We start from the raw sequence: 20,301 nt of genomic DNA, 5'->3' as shown, positions 1-20,301 counted from the left end.
GTAAAAAATAATTGTCGATTTTACGTTTTAAAAAAGCAAAAACTGGCAGCTTAGTCACCAGAATTTTACCGTGAAAATGTTTTTTTACGCTGTGAAAAGAACACTCTTAGATTTTAGGGTTAAAAAAAACAACGGTCAGCACAGCAAAACAGTGTTAGTTTTTCCCATTTACAGTTTGACACTGTAAAAAGAACTACTGTAGATTTTAAGGTAAAACTTTGCCATTTCATTTACTGCAAAATGTGCATATTTTTCTTACAGTGTATGTAAAGAAAGGCTAGAGATGTCCGATTATATCGGACTGCCAATATTATCGGCCGATAAATGCTTTAAAATGTAATATCGGAAATTATCGGTATCGGTTTCAAAAAGTAACATTTATGACTTTTTAAAACGCCGCTGTACAGAGTGGTACACGGACGTAGGGAGAAGTACAGAGCAGTTGCGTCTCCCAGTCATACTTGCCAACCCTCCCGGGAGACTCCCGAATTTCAGTGCCCCTCCCGAAAATCTCCAGGGGCAACCATTCTCCCGATTTTCTCCCGATTTCCACCCAGACAACAATATTGGGGGCGTGCCTTAAAGGCACTGCCTTTGCGTGCCGGCCCAATCACATAATATCTACGGCTTTTCACACACACAAGTGAATGCAACGCATACTTGGTCAACAGCCATACAGGTCACACTGAGGGTAGCCGTATAAACAACTTTAACACTGTTACAAATATGCGCCACACTGTGAACCCACACCAAACAAGAATGACAAACACATTTCGGGAGAACATCCGCACCGTAACACAACATAAACACAACAGAACAAATACCCAGAACCCCTTGCAGCATTAAGTCTTCCGGGACGTTCCCATAACTTGAGTTGATTTATTTTGGAAAACCTTGTTACATTGTTTAATGCATCCAGCGGGGCATCACAACAAAATTAGGCATAATAATGTGTTAATTCCATGACTGTATATATCGATATCGGTTGATATCGGGATCGGTAAATTAAGAGTTGGACAATATCGGATATCGGCAAAAAAGCCATTATCGGACATCTCTAAGAAAGGCACACTAATCACATGCATAGCTAATTTTGTAACAATATCATGAAGTAAATCCTACATTCGTACTCCTATACATATATATTATTAAATGTTACTCTGATGGTCATGTGACCCTCAATGAAAACCACTTCAACACCCGTGATGTATGTGAGCAGGTAATAATGCATCATTTGGACTTATCACACGCCTTAAAAACTACTCCAGACCCACCGTACTGGGTCCTCGTTTTGGATTTGGCAAAGTCCGGCAGACGTTGTGAAAGGGTCCATGTTTGACAGCGGGTACTTGTAAGGGTGCTATAAAGGACGCGGGCAGGAAGTGCACGCCTGGCAGATGGAGGAGTAATTGCTTTCTCCGGGGGCGCAGTGGGCAAACTGGAATAGAGGAACGAGTCCACCTTTTAGGAGTGATCAATATTTGCTCAGGATTTGATCTTTTGGAGCACGCACACACAACCTGACATGCAATTACAGGCAGCACCTGTTTTCTTCTCTGCAGTGCTTTTAATTGCAAACAATCATTATTCCGCACGCGCCACTACGTTGCACTACGAGGCCACTTGAGAGACGTGTGAACCCTGCTTGTCTTCTACACGCGTTTGTGGTGAAATCTAAGCTGAAGCATGCACAAAACCCAAAAGCAGTGAAGTTGTCACGTTGTGTAAATGGTAAATAAAAACAGAATACAATGATTTGCAAATCCTTTTCAACCTATATTCAATTGAATAGACTGCAAAGACAAGATATTTAACGTTCGAACTGGGAAACTAGATTTTTTTTGCAAATATTAGCTCATTTGGAATTTGATGCCTGCAACATGTTTCAAAAAAGCTGGCACAGGTGGCAAAAAAGACTGAGAAAGTTTAGGGATGCCCATCTAACTGCAGTTGTGTCCTTGGGCAATAATTAAACTTCAAAAAAGGGTCATTAGAATAATACACAAAGCGTGCTACTATGAACATACCAATCCATTATTTATAATAGAGATGTCCGATAATATCGGCCTGCCGAAATAACCAAATGTAAATAATCAAATGTATTTCTAATGTATATACTTGTTCTTATGCTATCTGAACTCACTATGTTCACTGCTCGCTGTACATATCCTACCAAGTCAGGCCTACAATGTCCATTTCTCTGGTGATGCAATTGTTGATGACTGAAGTGCTGATATCAACCAAACCCTTCTCATCCCACCCCCCGGATTGTAAATAATGTAAATAATTCAATGTATATACTCTGATGATTAACTTGTGTGATGACTGTATTATGCTGATAGTATATACAAACCTCGTTTCCATATGAGTTGGGAAATTGTGTTAGATGTAAATATAAACGGAATACAATGATTTGCAAATCATTTTCAACCCATATTCAGTTGAATATGCTACAAAGACAACATATTTGATGTTCAAACTGATAAACTTTTTTGTTGTTGCAAATAATCATTAACTTTAGAATTTGATGCCAGCAACACGTGACAAAGAAGTTGTGAAAGGTGGCAATAAATACTGATAAAGTTGAGGAATGCTCATCAAACACTTATTTGGAACATCCCACAGGTGAACAGGCAAATTGGGAACAGGTGGGTGCCATGATTGGGTATAAAAGTAGATTCCATGAAATGCTCAGTCATTCACAAACAAGGATGGGGCGAGGGTCACCACTTTGTCAACAAATGCGTGAGCAAATTGTTGAACAGTTTAAAAAAAACCTTTCTCAAGCAGCTATTGCAAGGAATTTAGGGAGTTCACCATCTACGCTCCGTAATATCATCAAAGGGTTCAGAGAATCTGGCGAAATCACTGCACATAAGCAGCTAAGCCCGTGACCTTCGATCCCTCAGGCTGTACTGCATCAACAAGCGACATCAGTGTGTAAAGGATATCACCACATGGGCTCAGGAACACTTCAGAAACCCAATGTCAGTAACTACAGTTGGTCGCTACATCTGTAAGTGCAAGTTAAAACTCTCCTATGCAAGGAGAAAACCGTTTATCAACAACACCCAGAAACGCCGTCGGCTTCGCTGGGCCTGAGCTCTTCTAAGATGGACTGATACAAAGTGGAAAAGTGTTCTGTGGTCTGACGAGTCCACATTTCAAATTGTTTTTGGAAACTGTGGACGTCGTGTCCTCCGGACCAAAGAGGAAAAGAACCATCCGGATTGTTCTAGGCGCAAAGTGTAAAAGCCAGCATCTGTGATGGTATGGGGGTGTATTAGTGCCCAAGACATGGTAACTAACACATCTGTGAAGGCGCCATTAATGCTGAAAGGTACATACAGGTTTTGGAGCAACATATGTTGCCATCCAAGCAACGTTATCATGGACGCCCCTGCTTATTTCAGCAAGACAATGCCAAGCCACGTGTTACATCAACGTGGCTTCATAGTAAAAGAGTGCAGGTACTAGACTGGCCTGCCTGTAGTCCAGACCTGCCTCCCATTGAAAATGTGTGGCGCATTATGAAGCCTAAAATAGCACAACGGAGACCCCCGGACTGTTGAACAACTTAAGCTGTACATCAAGCAAGAATGGGAAATAATTCCACCTGAGAAGCTTCAAAAATGTGTCTCCTCAGTTCCCAAACATTTACTGAGTGTTGTTAAAAGGAAAGGCCATGTAACACAGTGGTGAACATGCCCTTTCCCAACTACTTTGGCACGTGTTGCAGCCATGAAATTCTAAGTTAATTATTATTTGCAAAAAAAAATAAAGTTTATGAGTTTGAACATCAAATATGTTGTCTTTGTAGTGCATTCAATTGAATATGGGTTGAAAAGGATTTGCAAATCATTGTATTCCGTTTATATTTACATCTAACACAATTTCCCAACTTATATGGAAACAGGGTTTGTATTTATTGTATGTAAAGTATTGCAGACAGTTGTCAAATTTGGCTGACTGCTGCTAAATGTGATTGGAAATTAATTCAACTGTTTATTACAAATGCACTCTTTTTACAAGTTGCAAGTGAACAGCCTTTTTAGTAAAACAGCATCAATATACATAAATTAAAGATGCATCAATAATCGACTTTGAATCGGATCGTAGCTCCTGAATCGTAGTCGAATTGTAAAATGCCCAAAGACATAATATGTAATATGTACAATATACACACAGCAAGTATATATATAATGTAGTAACAGACACCTTCATAACAATATGTAATATGTACAATATACACACTGCAAGTATATACACTGCTCAAAAAAATTAAAGGAACAGTTTTTTATTAGGGTATGGCATGAATTCAATTGCACTTTTCTGATAAGGTTTTGGTCAGGTACGTGGCAGAGGGGGTTGTTAATCAGTTTCAGCTGCATTGGTGTTGATGGGATTAACAACAGGTGCTCTAGAGGGGCAACAACGAGATGACCCCCAAAACAGGACTGGTTTTACAGGTGGAGGCCATTTCAAGTTCCTCCCTCTTGATCTTTTTTAACTGTTTTTCCACAAGTGTTGGCTTTAGCTAGAGGCATTATCACGACTGGGAGCATGAGGCGATTTCTTAACCCTCCTGAAGTTGGGCAGATTGTCCTACTCCTCCAGGATGGCACATCCATGCGTGCTGTTGCAAGAAGATTTGATGTGTCTCCCAGTACAATCCCCAGAGCATGGAAGAGATTCCAGGAGACAGGCAGTTACTCTAGGAGAGCTGGACAGGGCCGTAGACACTCCTCATCCCATCAGCAGGACAGATATCTGCTGCTTTGTGCAAGGAGGAACAGGTTGAGCACTGCCCGAGCCCTACAGCATGACCTCCAGCAGGCTACTGGTGTGAATGTCTCTGCCCAAACAGTCAGAAACAGACTTCACGAGGGTGGCTTCAGGGCACGGCGTCCTGTAGTGTGCCCTGTGCTCACTGCTCAGAACCGTGGAGCTCGATTGGCACTACTCAGTGGCCTAGTGGTTAGAGCAGGGGTCACCAACGCGGTGCCCGCGGGCACCAGGTAGCCCGTAAGGACCAGATGAGTAGCCCGCTGGCCTGTTCTAAAAATAGCTCAAATAGCAGCACTTACCAGTGAGCTGCCTCTATTTTTTAAATTGTATTTATTTACTAGCAAGCTAGTCTCGCTTTGCCCGACATTTTTAATTCTAAGAGAGACAAAACTCAAATAGAAGTTGAAAATCCAAGAAAATATTTTAAAGACTAGGTCTTCACTTGTTTAAATAAATTCATTATTTTTTTTACTTTGCTTCTTATAACTTTCAGAAAGACAATTTTAGAGAAAAAATACAATCTTAAAAAGGATTTTAGGATTTTTAAACACATATACCTTTTTACCTTTTGAATTCCTTCCTCTTCTTTCCTGACAATTTAAATCAATGTTCAAGTAAAAAAAAAAAATTTATTGTAAAGAATAATAAATACATTTTAATTTAATTCTTCATTTTAGGTTCTGTTTTTTCGACGAAGAATATTTGTGAAATATTTCTTCAAACTTATTATGATTAAAATTCAAAAAAATTATTCTGGCAAATCTAAAAAATCTGTAGGATCAAATTTAAATCTTATTTCAAAGTCTTTTGAATTTCTTTCAAAATTTTTGTTCTGGAAAACCTAGAATAAATAATGATTTGTCTGTTAGAAATATAGCTTGGTCCAATTTCTTATATATTCTAACAAAGTGTAGATTGGATTTTAACCTATTTAAAACATGTCATCAAAATTCTAAAATTAATCTTAATCAGTAAAAATGACTAATGATGTTCCATAAAAAGATTCGAATTAGCTAGATTTTCTCGTCTTTTTTTCGGTTGAATTTTGAATTTTAAAGAGTCGAAATTGAAAATAAACTATGGTTCAAAATTTAATTGTAATTTTTTTGGTGTTTTCTCCTCTTTTAAACCGTTAAATTAAGTCTAAATATCATTAATTATTAATAATAACATAGAGTTAAAGGTAAATTGAGCAAATTGGCTATTTCTGGCAATTCATTTAAGTGTGTATCAAACTGGTAGCCCTTCGCATTAATCAGTACCCAAGAAGTAGCTCTTGGTTTCAAAAAGGTTGGTGACCCCTGGGTTAGAGTGTCCGCCCTGAGATCGGTAGGTTGTGAGTTCAAATCCCGGCCGGGTCATACCAAAGACTATAAAAATGGGACCCATTACCTCCCTGCTTGGCACTCAGCATCAAGGGTTGGAATTGGGGGTTAAATCATCAAAAATGATTCCCGGGCGCGGCTACGCTGCTGCCCACTGCTCCCCTCACCTCTCGGGGTGATCAAGGGGATGGGTCAAATGCAGAGGACAAATTTCACCACACCTAGTGTGTGTGTGACAATCATTGGTACTTTAACTCTCTCTCTCTCTCTCTCTGATTTGCCATAGAACACCAGAATTGGCAAGTCCGCCACTGGCGCTCTGTGCTTTTCACAGATGAGAGCAGGTTTACCCTGAGCACCTGTGATAGACGTGAAAGGGTCTGGAGAAGCCAAGGAGAGCGCTATGCTGCCTGCAACATCATTCAGCATGACCCGTTCGGTGGTGGGTCAGTGATGGTCTGGGGAGGCATTTCCACGGAGGGACGAACAGACCTCTACAGGCTAGAGAACGGCAGTCTGACTGCCATTAGGTATCGGGATGAAATCCTTGCACCCATGGCCAGACCCTACGCTGGTGCAGTAGGTCCTGGGTTCCTCCTGGTCTCTTGCCTCATTTGGCAAGAGTATGCAGACAGTATCTGGAGGATGAAGGAATTGACACAATTGAATGGCCCTCACGATCACCTGATCTAAACCCGATAGAACACCTCTGGGACATAATGTTTCGGTCCATCAGACGCCGCCAGGTTGCTCCTCAGACTTTACAGGAGCTCACTGATGCCCTTAGACAGATCTGGGAGGACATCCCACAAGACACCATCCGTCGTCTCATTAGGAGCATGCCGCGACGTTGTCAAGCATGCATACAAGCACGTGGGGGCCACACAAGATATTGAAAATAATTTTGAGTTGCAGAAATTGAATTTAGGCGAAATGGACGAGCCTGCAACATCATTTTTTTACTTTGATTTTTGGAGTGTCTATATACTCTGTAGGCTTAAAACTTTTATTTCCATCAAAAGATGTGGCATCCTTTTGTTCCTGAGACATTAAACTGTCCATATCAGTATAGATATCCGACATTTTTTTTTTCACCATTGAAATCTGACGTGTTTTCAAAGTGTTCCTTTAATTTTTTTGAGCAGTGTATATATAATGTAGTAACAGACACCTTCATAACAATATGTAGTATGTACAATATACACACTGCAAGTATATATATATAATGTAGTAACAGACACCTTCATAACAATATGTAATATGTACAATATACACACTGCAAGTATATATATATATATATAATGTAGTAACAGACACCTTCATAACAATATGTAGTATGTTGTATAATAATTGTGAATGTTAGGCAGAATTCAAACAAAAAGTGCAGTTCCCCTTCAAAGTAGCGATAAAGAATGCGATGATTAAAAAAGGTCAGATAATAAATCTGTGTGTAATTACGGAGTAGTTATTGTGTGCTGTGGTGCTCTGCCCTGCAGCTGGAGCGCATGCTGGAAGGAAGTGCGGTGCGCGCCCAGAAGCAACTGGTGCTGCTGCACAAAGAGGACGGCCCCCGGCCCAAGGGCACCGTGGACTGGCTCAACATGCGCAGCTGGATCTCCAGACACCTGCATCTGGCCTGCCCTCGCCGGGTCTTCTCCAAGAGGAGCCTGCCCAAGCTGGTGCGCGTGGCAGCACTCAGGTCTAGTTTGACCGTGCTCACGTCGTCTTGAACGTCTGTCTGCCTCGTGTCTGCCCAGCTGGAGTTGTACCAGCGCGTCTTTGAAAAGCCAGCGGATCGACACTCGGACTTCTCCAGGCTGGCACGAGTCCTCACTGGGAACGCCATCGCCCTCGTCCTGGGTGGAGGCGGGGCCAGGTAGCGCTCACCCTTTCTGCACGTTTGGCCACTAAAGTTGCTGTTGAGGGTTGCTGGTACTAATCCAGCCTGCGCCATCCTAGGCACTGCAGCTGTGTCCTTGGGCAAGGCACTTCACCCACTTTGCTCCTAGGCGATATATATGAATGTTTGGTGTATGAATGTTTGGTGTATGAATGTTGGGTGTATGCGTGTTTGGTGTATGCACGTTTGGTGTATGCACGTTTAGTGTATGCATGTTGGGTGCATGCATGTTGGGTGTATGCATGTTTGGTCTATGCATGTTGGGTGTATGCATGTTTGGTCTATGCATGTTGGGTGTATGCATGTTTGGTGTATGCATGTTGGGTGTATGCATGTTTGGTGTATGCATGTTTGGTGTATGCATGGTTGGTGTATGCATGGTTGGTGTATGCATGGTTGGTGCATGCAAGTTGGGTGTATGCATGTTGGGTGCATGCATGTTGGGTGCATGCATGTTTGGTGCATGCCTGTTTGGTGCATGCCTGTTGGGTGTATGCGTGTTGGGTGTATGCATGTTTGGTGCATGCATGGTTGGTGCAGGCATGGTTGGTGCATGCATGGTTGGTGCATGCATGTTGGTGCATGCATGTTTGGTGCATGCATGTTTGGTGCATACATGGTTGGTGCATGCATGGTTGGTGCATGCGTGTTAGGTGCATGCATGTTTGGTGCATGCACGTTTGGTGTATGCACGTTTGGTGCATGCACGTTGGGTGTATGCATGTTTGGTGCATGCATGTTTGGTGCATGCATGTTTGGTGTATGCATGTTTGGTGCATGCATGGTTGGGTGCATGCATGGTTGGGTGCATGCATGTTGGGTGCATGCATGTTGGGTGCATGCATGGTTGGTGCATGCATGTTGGGTGCATGCATGTTGGGTGCATGCATGGTTGGTGCATGCATGGTTGGTGCATGCATGGTTGGTGTATGATTATGAACGGTTGGTGTATGATTGGGAATGTTTGGTGTAAGAATGTGAATGTTTGGTGCTTGCATGTTTGGTGCATGCATGGTTGGTGTATGAATGATTGGTGTATGATTATGAACGTTTGGTGTATGATTGTGAATGTTTGGTGCATGCATGGTTGGTGTATGAATGGTTGGTGTATGATTATGAATGGTTGGTGTATGATTATGAATGGTTGGTGTATGATTGTGAATGTTTGGTGCATGCATGGTTGGTGCATGCATGGTTGGTGCCTGCATGTTTGGTGTATGATTATGAATGTTTGGTGTATGAATGTTTGGTGTATGAATGTGAATTTTTGGTGCATGCATGTTTGGTGCATGCATGGTTGGTGTATGATTATGAACGTTTGGTGTATGAACGTTTGGTGTATGAATGGTTGGTGTATGATTATGAACGTTTGGTGTACGAACGTTTGGTGTACGAACGTTTGGTGTATGAATGTTTGGTGTATGATTGTGAATGTTTGGTGTGTGAATGTGAATGTTTGGTAGCTGTCAGAGAGGCCATGTTTCTGTCAGTATTGACTTACTACCATCAAGGAGTGAATGGTTAATGACTTGTCACTGTAACACATTTTGAGTCGATAAAATAATAATAATAATAATAATTAGCTTGATTGTCTCAGAGGATAAATTTGTCTTGGACATCAAGACACAACGTTTTACATACATACATACATACATACATACATACATACATACATACATACATACATACATACAGTTCATCCGACAATACAGTGATGACAGTGAACAGTGCGCAGGTATATCAGTTAGTTATGCGATCACAAATTACACACCTCCCGTATTGCACTATCCCAATATTGCACTCCTTATTAGTGCATCCGGTTATTACAGTAGTTTTCTGTTAAGTGCTTTGATTGCCAGTGGTACAAAGGAAAATCTATACCTGTTGAGTTTGTGTGTTGCTGTTCTGTACCGTTTACCATTTGGCATCAACACAATTTCACTATGAAGTATGTGGTTTGGGTCACGGGTGATTTTAAGACCCTGCTTTCTCACGGTCTTGTCGAATATTTCTCGAAGGGAACAAGGGGGCTGCATGCCAATTATTTTTCCAGCCCTCTTGATAAGCTTTTGAAGTTGGGTTTTGAGTTTGACAGACTGATTTCCAAACCATGTGGAGATGCCATAACGGATGACAGAGTGCTATATAAATCAAACCTATTATTATTATTATTATTTTCATCATTATTATTATTATTAGTTTAAAACAGCGCTTGAATTTAGGGCTGCAATGATTAAATTGATGAATTTGATTAGAAAAAAGATTTGATTTATATTCTGTTGCTTCAATTATTTGTTTAGTAAGTGCAACTAATAAAATTTATAAAATCTGGGCTGCACTAAAAAAGGTCAAACTATTTGAACAGAAGGTAGATGCTAAATAGAAGGTAAAACAATGTAATTAGAAGGTAAACAAAGGTAAAACAATTTAAATAGGTGGTAAAAGAAGGTAAATGCTAAACATAAGGTAACTAGGGTAAAAGAAGGTAAAACAAGTTAAATAGATGGTAAATAAAAGGTTAAAGAATATTATTAGAAAGTGTTGCGTCTGACCAGTCTACCTCTCAGGGAATTAAAGTCACTGGTCAATCCCAAATTCTTTCAGATGACATACATGCAGAGTATGAAGGACCATCAAGACAGAATAGGAATATTATCATGTTTTACTGAAGCTTCAGGAGACCAGCCCACATCAATACAGCCATACCGTCATCTCGGGATGGTCTAACATTCAAACAGGAAGAGACAACTTCTGGAATACGCAAACAGCCCCCACCCTCTCCAGAAAGGAACACAGGCTCATTGTTCTACTACAGATAATATACAAGGGAGTACTCCAACCTCTACATTGCGAGCCTTCAAGGTAACACACACAGTTTACTTGGGGACATATTCCTAAAAAAATAGAAAGAGTACAAATGGAAAAACACTAGCTGATTTAAACATGACTATGAATAAAGAAAGAACTCTTAAACATATATGCATTCTCCACAAAAGTAAATAAAAGGTCAAATAAGGTAAATAAAAGGTAAATAGAAGCTAAAAGAAGATATATAGAGGGTCAATGAAATATAACTAGAAGGTAAATAAAAGGTACATAGAAGGTAAATATAATCTAAAACAAGATCAATACAAGGTATATACAAGCTAAAACAAGATTATTAGAAGGTGAAAAAGGTAAAAAGAAAATGAATACAATGTAAATGAGAGGTAAAATACGGTCAATAGAATTTAAAAGAGGCAAATAGAAGTTAAATAGAAGCTCGAAGAAGATAAATAATCCAGGTCAATAAAAGGTAATAAAGATAATGGCAAGTAGAAACATTTATTTTCAAATGTTTCCCCAGGCCGTGAGGCTATAAAGTGTGTTTAATACGATCACTCGATTAATCAAACAAACTAATCGATGGATGACTAAAATAATCGATAGCTTGTAACAATGACAGATGAACTATTTATCTTCTTTCCATGTGTTTCTCCTCTGATGAAGAGGTTGTTCCCAGGTGGGCGTCGTGCGAGCCCTCTGCGAAGCCGGCATCCCGGTCGACCTCATCGGCGGCACGTCCATCGGCTCCCTGCTGGGGGCGCTCTACGCCGAGGAGCGCAGCCACAGCCGCATGAGGGTGAGGGCACGAGAATGGGCCATGGTGAGTTTTGTTTGCGCCCTGCGTCATGTGATAATCCCACGAGGGAGGTGTGTTTTCAACATGGCGTTCCAGATCATACAGTGCGAAAATAATCATTTACCATATATCTTTGTTCCCTCGCCACTTTGACTGCTGTTTATAGTACCTTCCAGTATTTTGGCATTTGAAGTGCTCTTCTTAAAAGGTTTTAGAGCATTTTTTTTACTGCCTGTGACACATTCTAAAGCACTCCTGCACTGCAAGAAGTCAGCGTTCAAAAACAAGAATAAAAAATACAAAAATGAGGGGTATTTTATTTGAACTAAGCAAAATTATCTGCCAATAGAACAAAAACATTTGGCTTGTCAAGACGTTCCAAAACAAGTAAAACTAGAGCGCAATTTTGAGTTTTGGGGCTAGGTTTTTTGATAATTTCACAATTTTCGCCAGTCCTGATGTGTGTGTCAAATATGGTGAGTTTTGAAGCATGTTAAGGGGGTCAAATTACAGCTCAAAGAGGCGGCGGTATAATAATAAAGAATAATAATAATAAAGAATAAAACGTTAGAAATTCAATAGGGTCCTCTGTCCCAAAGGGACATTCAGTCCCTAATTAGCTAACCTCAATGAACCCAAAAATACCTTAAAATAAGTATATTGTCACTAGGGATGATGTTTGATAAGAAATTATCGAGTTCGAGCCTATTATCGAATCCTCTTATCGAACCGATTCCCTATTGATTCTCTTATCGAGTTCAGATAGGTTGTTGTATATGGAAAAAAACACACAATATTTGGTTCAACAAAAGCTCACTTTTATTATATAAGAAAAAATAAAATCTAATAAATAAATTAATATTGACTGTTACCCCCCTAAAAAAATAAAATAAAATTAATAAATATTGACTGTTGTTACCCAATTTTTAAATAAAACAAATATATACAGTAACACAAAAACAACCTGTCTCTGTGATCACTATAGGTGTATAAATAATACTATAGTGTTAAATAAAATCAGTCCCTTGGGCACAAAACTGAAAATAATACAGCTCTCCAAAATGTGCACTTCTGCTGCTATTGGAACATAACTGTTTGTTATGATGCGTTGACATTTTTGCACTTTATTTCTTTATTGAAGGAAAAGTCTATGAAGAGAAAGGTTGTTTGCAAATGTGGTTACAATGCTAAAAAATGAAAAGTTAAAGCTAAAAAAAGAAATACACTTTATTGAGTTAACATTATTTCTTTATAGAGGGAAAGATGTGATGTTATGAGCTAGGGAATATAACAATTACACTACCCAGCATGCAACGGGAGTGACGAGCATGCGCGGTAGCCCCGAAAAGTGTTGTTGCATGTCGCCACCTGGCAGCTAAGAATGAGGTTATGAGCACGCTGTGAAAGTAAACGTCAAGAAGTCAGCCAACACGCCTCGTCTGCATTATTTATAATTAGACAGACGATTGATTGATTGATTGATTGATTGATTGATTGATTGATTGATTGATTGATTGATTGATTGATTGATTGATTGATTGATTGATTGATTGATTGAGACTTTTATTAGTAGGTTGCACAGTGAAGTACATATTCCGTACAATTGACCACTAAATGGTAACACCCGAATACGTTTTTCAACTTGTTTAAGTCGGGGTCCAATTAAATTGATTCATGATACAGATATATACTATCATATATACTATCATCATAATACAGTCATCACACAAGATAATCACATTGAATTATTTACATTATTTACAATCAGGGGGGGGGGGGTAGGATATGGACAGCAAGTAGTGGACAGAGAGAGAGAGAGAGAGACAGAGAGAGAGAGAGAGAGAGAGATATCAGAAGGCATAAGAAAAAGTATCTGCATTTGATTGTTTACATTTGATTATTAGCAATCCGGGGAGGGTGTTAGTTTAGGGTTGTAGCTGCCTGGAGGTGAACTTTTATTGCGGTTTTGAAGGAGGATAGAGATGCTCTTTCTTTTATACCTGTTGGGAGCGCATTCCACATTGATGTGGCATAGAAAGAGAATGAGTTAAGACCTTTGTTAGTTCGGAATCTGGGTTTAACGTGGTTAGTGGAGCTCCCCCTGGTGTTGTGGTTATGGCGGTCATTTACGTTAAGGAAGTAGTTTGACATGTACTTCAGTATCAGGGAGGTGTAGCGGATTTTATAGACTAGGCTCATTATCGGCAAAGGTGAAACGCATGTATGTGCGCGCTCTTGGAAGAGGCGCAGCCGAACAATAAGCGGTAAAGAAGTCTTTTTTTACCCAAAAAAGTCAGTTCTCATCACAATCAAAAACTTGTGGTGGAGCAAAAGCCGGCCTCCTCAATCGCCTCAATAAGCAGGAAATGGCTGCCAGCGGGACCTAAAATGGCTGAATCAAGTGTTTGTAAAGAGAGACATATATATCTTCTTCTTTGGCTGTGCGAGTGCATCTTAAATTGTGTCCTGAACGCACCGTCTCGGTCTTTGGTGCTTACATTAGACTAGAATCTCTCATCCTCTGCGAGGAAGGCTTGGACTACATAAAAAAACAAGACAGACTGCTCTGCAGAATTTTTTTTTTTTTTCCACGCAGAGGGCATCTTTATGCACGTAGTGAAAGTATAGTAAAAAAAAAATAAAAACGAGAATAATCGCTGGTGTGCATCTGTTGGGAGGAATAAAATTGCCATAAACAATCTGTAAGATTCTGCACGGCCTTAAATGAAAGTGGTGATTGCCAGGAGGAAAACATCCTTCATGTCCACTCCCTCCTGCAGGAAATGACTTCGGTGTTTAAGAAGGTTCTGGATTTAACATACCCGGTCACCTCCATGTTCTCTGGCGCCGCCTTCAACTCCAGCATCAGCAACGTCTTCAAAAGCAAGCAGATTGAGGTGAGACCAAGAGGCAAAACAAACTGGATGAGTCATGGGTGTTTTTCCCTCCTTGTCATTTGATAAAATTGTTTTTGTGCGCGTGTTTATGCACGCAGGACCTCTGGATCCCATATTTCAACATCACGGCCGACATCAGTGCCTCTGCAATGCGAGTCCACACCGACGGTAGGTCATAGGTGGTTTGTTTGTTTGTTTGTTTGTTTTTCTAAGAGACGACCGCGCGTCTGTTGGAGCAACATGTTTGTCCAAGGGAGGCCTTGGTTTGCACACAATCTTTCTGTAAGAGTGGAACACACAGGTCTAGGTCAGGGGTGTCCTAACTTTCTGGAAAATCAAACCATGCGGGGGTTATTTTACTATTTTCCTATTTCATTTTCAAAAGCAATACAATATGTACAGTACAGGCCAAAAGTTTGGACACACCACATCTCCTCATTCAATGCGTTTTCTTTATTTTCATGACTTTCTTAGATTGTAGATTGTCACTGAATTAGGGCTGTGCGATATGGCCTTTTATTAATACCTCAATATTTTCAGGCCATGTCACGATACACGATATATATCTCGATATTTTGCCTTAGCCTTGAATGAACACTTGATGCATATAATCACAGCAGTATGATGATTCTATGTGTCTACATTAAAACATTCTTCTTCATACTGCATTAATACATGCTCATTTTAAACTTTCATGCAAGGAGGGAAATCAATAATAAATGTATTTATTAAACAGTTATTAAGCAGTGGCACAAACATTCATGTCATTTCAAAACAGAAAGTGCAAGATTGTCAGAGACATTTTAAAACAAGCTATGAGTGCACTTTTGTGCATGATGTCACTAAGATGACATATCAAAACAACACTAAATTTGTCAGGTTCAGACACTGATGACATCCATTAAACAAGACAAGAAGCAAGGAATTAAACAGACAGAATTCAATTTAGCTCAATTGAGGAGAAACGCCTGGGCTGTACTCTTGCACAGTCTCCACCACGCTCTGACGAAAGATTGTACGCCTCCTCTTTTATTTGTACTTTCCCTGATTACATAGCAACAGCTGTTTCTAAGGGAGGGGGGTCGTAAACAGCCATCACCCTTATCACAAAACAGTTCAAAGGAAAGGTGCCTGGAGGGAGGTCAGGCCCCGCCTCCTCTCCGCTTTGTAGATCTCGGGTAAAGACAAAATCTTCCTGTGGATTACAATAGAAGAAAGAAACCGACGCCTTCATGTCGCTTCCCATCGTACACAGTGGAGTTTTACAAGCCTTCTGCTTGGTAGGCTCAAAGACAGCTTCTGTCCTCTCGCAGGGCCAGCTGAACTCAATGTTACATAAAGTTTTGTGATAACTTAGATTAGGGCTGGGCGATATGGCCTTTTATTAATATCTCCATATTTTTGGGCCATGTCACGATACACGATATATACAGTATCTCAATATTTTGCCTTACCCTTGAATGCATATAATCACAGCAGTATGAGGATTCTATGTGTCTACATTAAAACATTCTTGTTCATACTGCATTAATATATGCTCATTTTAAACTTTCATGCAGGGAGGGAAATCACAACAAAGTAAATTTATCAAAACTGTATTATTTAAACGGTTATTAAGCAGTGGCACAAGCATTTATGTCATTTCAAAACAGAAAGTGCAAAATTGTCAGAGACATTTTAAAACAATCTATTAGTGCACTTTTGTGCATGATGTCACTAAGATGACATATCAAAACAACACTAAATTTGTCAGGTTCTATTAAACAAGACATTAAACAAAATCTTCCTGTGGATTACAATAGAAGAAAGAAACCGACGCCTTCATGTCGCTTCCCATCGTACACAGTGGAGTTTTACAAGCCTTCTGCTTGGTAGGATCAAAGACAGCTTTTGTCCTCTCGCTGGGCCAGCTGAACGCAATGTAACACAAAGTTTTGTGATAACTTATATACAATTATTCTACCTTCATGTCGCTTCCCATCGTACACAGTGGAGTTTTGCAAGCCTTCTGCTTGGTAGCATCAAAGACAGCTTTTGTCCTCTCACTGGGCCAGCTGAACGCAATGTAACACAAAGTTTTGTGATAACTTATATACAATTATTCTAACAAAATTAAAGTGCACTTTTTGTACAGAACACCACTACAATAGTTTAAAACAAATAAAGTGCACTTTTGTGCATAATGTCACACAAGATATTTCAATAAGTGTCAAATAAAAATGAGCTGCATAATAGGAAATCAAATAGTGTATGTCCTTCGCTATGTGGTAGGTTCCTGCGGACGTTATCTCCTTCTGTTGTTGACTATTTGTTTCATACGGTGTTGATGTGGAAAGGGTTGCTTCAGCATTTTGTTGGTGTGGCACCGTACGGAGATGTTGACATGCGGAGTTTCAAGCACTCTTCATTCTCTGGGGGGTGACTTTTCAAATGATGCTACAAATTAGCAGTGCTGCTACTTTTTGTAGCAACGCTTTTGCCGCATACTTGACATATTACGGTTGTCTGTTCAACATCTTCCCGCTTGAAGCCAAACCACCGCCAGACGATGGACCCCCTGCTGTTTTTCTTGGGAATTAATTATTCCTTCATTTGTTACCAGATTCGCACCTTCTTTCTCTCGTATTACCACTCGCACCACTCCGCTAGCATCACTGCTAACGTTACCCCTGTCGCTACGTCTCTGCTCCGCCAGAGCGTATGACGTTGCACGCGCGACAGTATGTGACGTATGTAAGAAGGTGCGCTTGTTTTATGTCTCTGTGAGAAGGAGAGACAAGAAAGAGGGAGAAACGCCTGTAGTGTAATGCCCGCAGCTAAAAGCAACTGCTTGAGAACGTATACTCGAATATCACGATATAGTCATTTTCTATATTGCACAGAGACAAACACGCGATATATCGAGTATATTCAATGTATCGAGTATATTCGATATATTGCCCAGCCCTAAACTGAAGGCATCAAAACTATGAATGAACACGTGGAGTTACTGTATGTACTTACCAAAAAAAGTTGAAATAACTGAAAACATGTTTTATATTCTAGTTTCTTCAAAAAAGCCACCCTTTGCTCTGATTACTGCTTTGCACACTCTTGGCATTCTCTCGATGAGCTTCAAGCACACCTGTGAAGTGAAAACCATATCAGGTGACTGCCTCTTGAAGCTCATCGAGAGAACGTGATGCTTGTTTAAACATGGACACAACCTGTTAGAATAATTGTTTCTAAATGATCACAAAAACTTTGTGTTACATTGAGGGTCTGGTGAGAAGACAAAAGCTGTCTTGGAAACCTACCAAGAGTAAGGCTGGTAAAACTCCACTGTGTAGGGGGGAAAGCAAGATGAAGGTGTTTCTGTTTTCTCTCATGTATGGTAATCAACAGAAAGATATTGTTCTAACCCAAGGACTTCAAAGCGGAGAGATGACAGGATCTGCCCAATTTCCAGACGAACTCTTTTTGAACTATTTTATGGACCTCTTTTTGAACTATTTTACGAACTCTTTTTGAACTATTTTATAGACCTCTTTTTGAACTATATTACGAACTCTTTTTGAACTGACCTTTTCTGTGAATTGTTTACGACCTTTTCTGTGAACTTTTTGCGACCTTTGTCCTTTGGAGACAGCGGTGGCCATGTGGTCGGGGAGGGTCCAAAATAAAAGGAGGCGCGCAATCTTTTGGCAGCGCGTGCTGAGATACTGTGCAAGGGTACAGTGTACAGACGACTCTCCTCAATATTGAGTCCAAATTGAATTCTGTCTCTGTTTAATTCTTTGCCTCTTGTCTTGTTTAATAGATGTCATCAGTGTTTGAACCTGACACAACCTCTCTTTGACACTGTCACGCACGCTTGACACTTCTGACACATTTGTTTTCAACCGTTGTTGGTTTTGGTTGTTGGTCTGCCTGTGTCTGCATCGGCGGGGACCACTTGCTCCGGTGATGAGTCAGAACGCAGGGGCGGGCGGCGGATGCCTTTTGATCTTGTTAGAAAAAGCCCACCTGCGGGGCTTTGGTGCTAACTTGTCTTCCGGTGTCACTTTTCTTTTTCCATTTCTTCTCTGCATTGCAACAGGCCCATAATAATAATAAGAACAAATAGATGATTTTTGGTGAAGAATGTTATGTGTGTGAATAATAGCTGTAGATGTGGCGACATCATTGTAACTGTTAAAATACCGTATTTTTCGGAGTATAAGTCGCTTCGGAGTATAACTCGCACCGGCCGAAAATGCATAATAAAGAAGGAAAAAAACATATATAAGTCGCACTCGCACTCTATAAATAAAGAATAGTGAACAACAGGCTGAATAAGTGTACGTTATATGACGCATAAATAACCAACTGAGAACGTGCCTGGTATGTTAAAGGCCTACTGAAACCCACTACTACCGACCACGCAGTCTGATAGTTTATATATCAATGATGAAATCTTAACATTGCAACACATGCCAATACGGCCGGGTTAGATTAGTAAAGTGCAATTTTAAATTTCCCGCGAAATATCCTGCTGAAAACGTCTCGGTATGATGACGCCTGCGCGTGACGTCACAGATTGTAGCGGACATTTTGGGACAGCATTGTGGCCAGCTATTAAGTCGTCTGTTTTCATCGCAAAATTCCACAGTATTCTGGACATCTGTGTTGGTGAATCTTTTGCAATTTGTTTAATGAACAATGAAGACAGCAAAGAAGAAAGCTGTAGGTGGGAAGCGGTGTATTAGCGGCCGGCTGCAGCAACACAAACACGTAGCCGGTGTTTCATTGTTTACATTCCCGAAATATGACAGTCCAGCTTTACCATTGGCCTGCGGAGAACTGGGACAACAGAGACTCTTACCAGGAGGACTTTGAGTTGGATACGCGCTACCGTGAGTACGCAGCTGCGGCTTCCAAACGTTTGATCGCTTGCTCGTACGTGCGTGCCGCTATGTGCATGTCACGTACGTAACTTTGGGGAAATATATGTGCTGTAGGAACTTTGCGGAAGTGAACGGTACTTTGGGCTGTGGGATTGAGTGTGTTGTGCGGGTATTTGATTTGTATTGGCGGGTTATATGGACGGGAGGGGGGAGGTGTTTATGCGGGATTAATTTGTTGCATATATGTTGTGGCTAATAGAGTATATATATGTCTTGTGTTTATTTACTGTTTTAGTCATTCCCAGCTGAATATCAGGTCCCACCCGCCTCTCACAGCATCTTCCCTATCTGAATCGCTTCCACTGCCCTCTAATCCTTCACTTTCACTTTCCTCATCCACGAATCTTTCATCCTCGCTCAAATTAATGGGGTGATCGTCGCTTTCTCGGTCCGAATCGCTCTCGCTGCTGGGGGCCATGATTGTAAACAATGTGCAGATATGAGGAGCTCCTCAACCTGTGACGTCACGCTACTTCCGGTACAGGCAAGGCTTTTTTATCAGTTGCAAAATTTATCGTCGAAGTTCTCTACTAAATCCTTTCAGCAAAAATATGGCAATATCGCGAAATGATCAAGTATGACACATAGAATGGACCGGCTATCCCCGTTTAAATAAGAAAATCTCAATTTCAGTAGGCCTTTAACGTAACATGTTATGGTAAGAGTCATTCAAATAACTATAACATATAGAACATGCTATATGTTTACCAAACAATCTGTCACTCCTAATCGCTAAATCCCATGAAATCTTATACGTCTAGTCTCTTACGTGAATGAGCTAAATAATATTTGATATTTTACAGTAATGTGTTAATAATTTCACACATAAGTCGCTCCTGACTAT

At 40.4% G+C, this 20,301-nt stretch overlaps 1 protein-coding gene across 3 annotated transcripts in view; it reads left to right on the top strand.

Moving 5' to 3' along the window:
• pnpla7b (patatin-like phospholipase domain containing 7b) overlaps positions 1-20,301 on the top strand; it is a 130,692-nt gene that overhangs the window by 68,414 nt on the left and 41,977 nt on the right. For all 3 annotated transcript variants that reach the window (XM_062057060.1, XM_062057057.1, XM_062057059.1), the window contains exons 25-29: positions 7,610-7,792; positions 7,871-7,989; positions 11,503-11,659; positions 14,416-14,532; positions 14,631-14,700. In XM_062057060.1, the coding sequence (XP_061913044.1) occupies positions 7,610-7,792; positions 7,871-7,989; positions 11,503-11,659; positions 14,416-14,532; positions 14,631-14,700 (646 nt within the window). The remainder of the gene's footprint in view (positions 1-7,609; positions 7,793-7,870; positions 7,990-11,502; positions 11,660-14,415; positions 14,533-14,630; positions 14,701-20,301) is intronic.

This window comes from Entelurus aequoreus, linkage group LG08 (assembly GCF_033978785.1).
Source record: "Entelurus aequoreus isolate RoL-2023_Sb linkage group LG08, RoL_Eaeq_v1.1, whole genome shotgun sequence".
NCBI lineage: Eukaryota > Metazoa > Chordata > Actinopteri > Syngnathiformes > Syngnathidae > Entelurus > Entelurus aequoreus.
Note: the sequence above shows the minus strand (reverse complement) of the source record. Positions and strands in the feature narration are given on the sequence as shown.